The sequence below is a fragment of the Octopus bimaculoides genome, chromosome 17 (assembly GCF_001194135.2).
Source record: "Octopus bimaculoides isolate UCB-OBI-ISO-001 chromosome 17, ASM119413v2, whole genome shotgun sequence".
In the NCBI taxonomy this organism is placed as follows: Eukaryota; Metazoa; Mollusca; class Cephalopoda; order Octopoda; family Octopodidae; genus Octopus; species Octopus bimaculoides.
The window spans coordinates 5,179,478-5,185,210 of record NC_068997.1 but is presented as its reverse complement, the minus strand read 5'-3'; the positions used below and the strand labels follow the sequence as shown (position 1 = coordinate 5,185,210).

The 5,733-nt window shown below is 37.5% G+C and overlaps 1 protein-coding gene across 1 annotated transcript in view; it reads left to right on the top strand.

Annotated features, from left to right (window-relative positions):
• Positions 1 to 133: 133 nt before the first annotated feature.
• The window catches only part of LOC106879631 (DNA-directed RNA polymerase II subunit RPB3), a 21,433-nt gene continuing 15,833 nt past the window's right edge, over positions 134 to 5,733 (top strand). Inside the window, exons 1-2 of the mRNA XM_014929292.2 lie at positions 134 to 334; positions 4,191 to 4,240. Coding sequence (XP_014784778.1) covers positions 249 to 334; positions 4,191 to 4,240 — 136 coding nt within the window. The 5' untranslated portion in view covers positions 134 to 248. The remainder of the gene's footprint in view (positions 335 to 4,190; positions 4,241 to 5,733) is intronic.

Here is a 5,733-nt window from a genome sequence, read left to right as displayed (position 1 = left end):
ATATATATATATATATATATATATATATATATATATATATATAGAGAGAGAGAGAGAGAGAGAGAGAGAGAGAGAGAGACTATAATCCAGTTGGTGACCAATGTGATATATTGGTTTCCATACTTTTATCTCTGTTGTTAACTATCAGCTTGAGAACACACTTCCACAATATAGTTCTGTTCGTCTTCAAGAAATTTCTTCGCAATTATCTTTCTCTCTCTATTCCATGTGTTTAACACTCGCTATTCATGCCTTACGCCAATCGACCTGTTGTAAGCATCTCACAGCTTACTGATGAGAATATCAAATTCGTTTTGGAGGACACAGACCTCAGGTAAATAAATACCCTTTTCATCCTTTGCGGGTCGATAAATTAAGTGCCAGTTGTGTGCTGGAGTTGATGTAATCGACTAGTCCCCTCCCCACCACCAAATTTCAGGCCTTGTGCCTATAGTAGAAAGGACGCCAAAAGGATTATTATTATTATTACTATTATTATCCTAAAGCGGTAAGCTAGTAGAATCGTTAGCACGTCGGACAAAATGCTACGCGGCATTTGGTTTGTCTTTTCGTTCTGAGTTCAAATGCCAACGAGGTTGGAGCACTGGAATCAATATAATTAACTACCCCATCCCCCCAAAATTTCAGGCCTTTTACTTATAGAAAATAAAAGAAAAAAGGTTAACCAAAAAAAGATTATTATTATTAAGTGCCAGTTGATTACTGGGGTCGATGTAATTGACTTGCCCCATCCTCCGAAATTGCTGGCCTTGTGCCAAAATTTGCGACCATTATCGTTATTATTAAGGCGGTAAGCTGGCAGAAACGTTAACCCGTCTGCCTTTACGCTCTGAGTTCAAATGCCGCCGAGGGTGGCTTTGCCTTTAATCCTTTCAGGGTCGATAAAATAAGTACCAGTTGAACACAAGAGTTGATGAAATAAGTACTAGTTGGGCACTGGCGTCTGTGTAATAGACGAACCCCCTCCCCCCTAATTTCAAGCTTTGTGCCTATACTCGAAAGGACTATTATTATTATTATTATTATTATTATTATTATTACTTGCTCACACAACACAACTTTGTTTCTTCCTAATTCTCAGTCGAGGAGCAAGATTCTTTAATTCTGTAATAGCAACATATCACGCAAGACTCTTCTCTGAACTCCTTGGAAATAGTTGAGGAAAAATACCGACTAAATTTTGCAGAGTTTTTGGAATATCTGTCCCTCGAAGTCCCATACTGTATGCGAAAGAATAAAATAAAAGCGAGGATACCAGTTTTCTCTACCCCCTTTTTTAAAATAGTATTCTTGTGTTACTTATCATGAAAATAACGATTCTGGTCCCCGTTTCTATACCTTTTTCTTTTCTTATGAAGCAACTCTGTCCTAAGTTTGTTCCAGAAAGTTTGTCGTATAAAGAATTTACCACTACAAATTTTCAATATGTCTACATTGTCTACAAAGAGAAAGAAGAGCGATTTAATAGAATCAAACAAAATTACTAGGTCAAACATATAATCGAGTCATTTTTTTAAAGCTTACAACACAGGCTTAAACGAACTTGATGAAAACATACATCATCATGATTGTTTATTGTTCCATATGTGACATATCACATTGTCCCATATGTGATATGGCACATTCCAATCATTCATGGTCCAGCATTATCTTGCCTATGAAGCCCAGCATCTTCAGATCTTACTTCACCACCAACTCTTACTGTATCTCCTTGTTACCATCTACTGTCACAACACAGTACCTTTTACTGATCAACCTTATGTGTATACACACACACACACACACACACACATATATATGGTTGATTATGAAGGTGGGCTACACACGTGGTACAAGTACTTGAAGAACTGAGTAAAGCCATTGATTGATTTTCCACCGGCAAAGCATTAGGATTGAATGGCATTCCAATGGGGACCATCAAGTGCTCAGCTAGCATTGAGTGCCATCTGCACAAACTGCTGTACCTGTGCCAGTGCTGAAAAGTACGGTGCCACTGGACATGAGAGACTAGTATTGTTACCATGTACGAGAAGAAAGGGGGTAAAAGTGATCACAACAACTATAGAAGAATCTCCTTGCTAAGAGAAGGGTTTAATTCCTGTGGTCCTAAACAAACTGAAGAAAATCACTGAAAGGGTTTATTCAAAGTCTCAATGTAGTTTCAAACCAGAATGCTCCAAAATTGACATGATCTTCGACAATTACAAAACAAATGCAGAAATCAAAGACAACCACTTCACATCACTTTCATCAACTTCATGAAAGCCTTCGACCTTATGAGCAGATATTGCCAAGATTAGGTACCCTCCAAGGTTACTCAGTATCATTCGGTCATTCCTTACAGACATGAAAGGTGTCTTTTAGTTTGATGGTTCTTTCTCAGAATGCTTCAGCATTTGCAGTGGTGTGAAACAGAGTGTGTGCTCACCCCTAGCCTCAATCTGAGTGTGTCTTAACTGCTGGCAAAATCCAAAGTACTCATCAGAAACCTGTTGTTTTCAGATGATGTGGACATGGTAACACTCAGAGGAGCAACTGCAATGCCTCATGGACAGTTTTACAAGTGCCTGTCAAGACTAACTTGACCATCTCTCTAAAGAAGGCAAAAGTGCTGGGCCATGGTCTTGAGCACCCCACTGCCATTGCCATTAACAATTGTGAGCAGTCCAGAAGCTTACATGCATTGGTTCCAACATCCTGGACAACTTACATCTGGAGTCTGAGATCAATAGAAATATTGGAAGAGCAGCCACAACACTTGTTAGGTTGATGAGAGCCTGGGAGAATAGTAAGCTAACAGCACACACCAAGGTTGCAGTCTACAGAGCTTGTGTTCTCAGCTCAGTGCCTTCCTTCTCTGGCCTGAGAGGGATCCTAAACATCAAGTAGAATGACTGAGTCACCAATAAAACCCTGGCTTGCATGCAGTTACTCTGCCTCCTTATCCAACTGCAACAACAATGCAAATCTTCCACATCTTATGGCTGTGTAATTAATTTGCCATATTTTAAGAACCATCTAATTAATCATCAACATTTTAAGTACCATGTAATTATGTAATTAATCTAAAAATGTTTTAAGTGAACTGTTGCTATTTATTACTTCTATTTTGGGATATGACTATATTGTAGAGACCCAAGTCGATCAGTGCATTTTATGATGTGTGTGTGTGTATACATACACCAGGTGTAGGTAGGGGTGTGTGGTCGATAGGTTTATTTCCAAACCACATAATTTTGGGTTCAGTCCCACTGCATAGCACCTTTGGCAAGAGTCTTCTACTACAAGCCCAAGCTTAATAAAGCCTTGTCAGTGCATTTGGTAGATGGAACCTAAAAGAAGCCCATTATGTGTGTATGCATATCAGCAGCAGCAGCGTTTAATGTCCACTTTTTCATGCTTGCATAGGTTGGACAGTATTTGTTGAGGTGGATTTTCTACAACTGGATGCTCTTCTTGTCACCAACCCTCACCTGTTTCCAAACTAGGTGACATTTCCCCATGACTTGACATGCTTTCACAGAATATTGGAAATGGACAAAGCTTGCATCACAGTGATGCCTGCTTGCAAACTATCAAGCAATGTCAAGGCAAGGAACACACACACACACGCGCGTGCGCGACAGACTTCTTTCAGTTTCTGTCTACCAAATAATAGAAGACCTGTGCCAAAGATTGAGCCTGGAACTGTGTAGTTGAGAACAAACTTCTAACCACACAGACACACAAATATTTCTCAACACTATATTTTTCTGTGTGTGTTTGTGTCTCCATGTTCTGACATCATGTGATAGTTATAAATGATTGTCACTGTCATACAAGCTGTGTTATTCATTTTCAATATCCTGCAAAAATCATGTCTAGTCTGAACAAATATTACCTTGCTTAGGAACCAGTAAAGGTTGATACAGGAAGAACTCCAAACTAGAAAAATCTACTTCAGTAAATTCTGTCTGACTCATGCAAGCATGGAAAAGTTGATGTTAAAACGATGATTATTATGATAGTCACTGATATCATCATAATTAGAGTTATTATCAACATCATAATCACTAATATCATCATCAACACCACTGCCATCATCAGAATTTTTGATCTCATCATTATCAATGTTTTAACATCTACTTTCCACACTTCAACTAATTTTTCTCCTCTTCTCCTATATTCAGCTCCGCCAATGCTCTTAGACGAGTATGTATAGCAGAAGTACCTACCATGGGTGAGTTATCACATTCTTTTTCTCATTTCTTCCTAACACTTATTTTCAGTTGAGCTACTACAGCATACTCGACATCAGTGTATCTCAACCATTTTTTACTTATGAACCCCTCTGATTCCTATTATATTCTGCTTGACCCCCCCCCCCCAGCTATTCAGTGTCTTAAAAAATCCTATTGTATTTTTAATAGTTATATATTATTAGGAATTGTATAAAAAAAATTAAAATATTTTACATATTGTAGAAGTATAACCAATTTACTGCAGATAAATTTTAACAACAAAATTTTATATGGACCCCAGTCGAGAACCACTGCTCTGTATGGTAGCTTGACCATCAAGAAATAGCAATCAAATCTCTTTAAAAACACAGTCCACCATCTTAAAAGATGGGAGGATATATTTCATAATATACTCTGAGGTACACTGTGTCTGAATAAGACAGGATGGTCATGGCTGACATGCTTTTGATCATTCAGCATCAACTTGGGGCTAGGCAACTACAACCACCACCTGTTTTTGCTTTAGTTCCCTGCTGTTACAACATTGATTCCTGTTATGTATTGATACATATAAATGCATCTTCTCCCTCTCATGAGGATGTGTATTAGATAAGAGATTGATGTAAAAAAAAAAACAAGGCTGCATCTGCAATGCTTGCTTGACATTGTGGATTTACACTGTCTTCTTTCACGACAAACATTTTAATAATAAATTTCAAAATAGCTGCTAAAAAATAATCTTCCAACTATTTTCTAAAATAAATGAATGGAGAAAACTGAAGTGAAAGTTAGTTGTGTGTTGGGTGAGACAGATAAAAAACAGAGTGAATGATAAATAGATATTTAGCATTTCTTATTGTGAAGAAAGTAACTTATTAAAATTCAACAGAAAAAAAATAAATATTCAGTAGTAAATTTTATTAAGAGAAATTTAAAGAATGGAGGTTTATCATTTTCTTTTCAGTTAATAATAAACGTATTTCTTTTAAAAGAAGGAATTTATTATTTTTTGAAGTGGTAGCTTAATGTCTATTAAGAAATATGTTTCTGTGCATGTGTGTGTACACACACATGGACAAGCAGATAATACTGTTGTCATTCATATATTTTTATCTGTGTGTACATTTCTATACATGTCAATATGCTTAGAGTCAACCTAGCTAAAACCAAAATCCTAATAAGTAGGAAGGTAGATAAAACACAAACCCCTTCAGGTAGATGGCCCTGCTCAGTATGTAGAAAAGGAGTAGGTAGTAACTCTATAAGATGTACCCGGTGCAAGCTATGGACACATAAGAGGTGCAGCAACATCAAAGGCAGGTTAACTAGCAAGTTAGTTTTTGTTTGTGGCAGATGTTCAGGTGCAATAAAGACTGCAAACAAACAGGAAACAACTTCTATCTCATTCCAGGGAGAAAAACTAGAGCTAATCGATAGCTTCCGCTATCTGGGCGACCAAGTTAGTAGTGGGGGTGGGTGCGCTGAAAGTGTA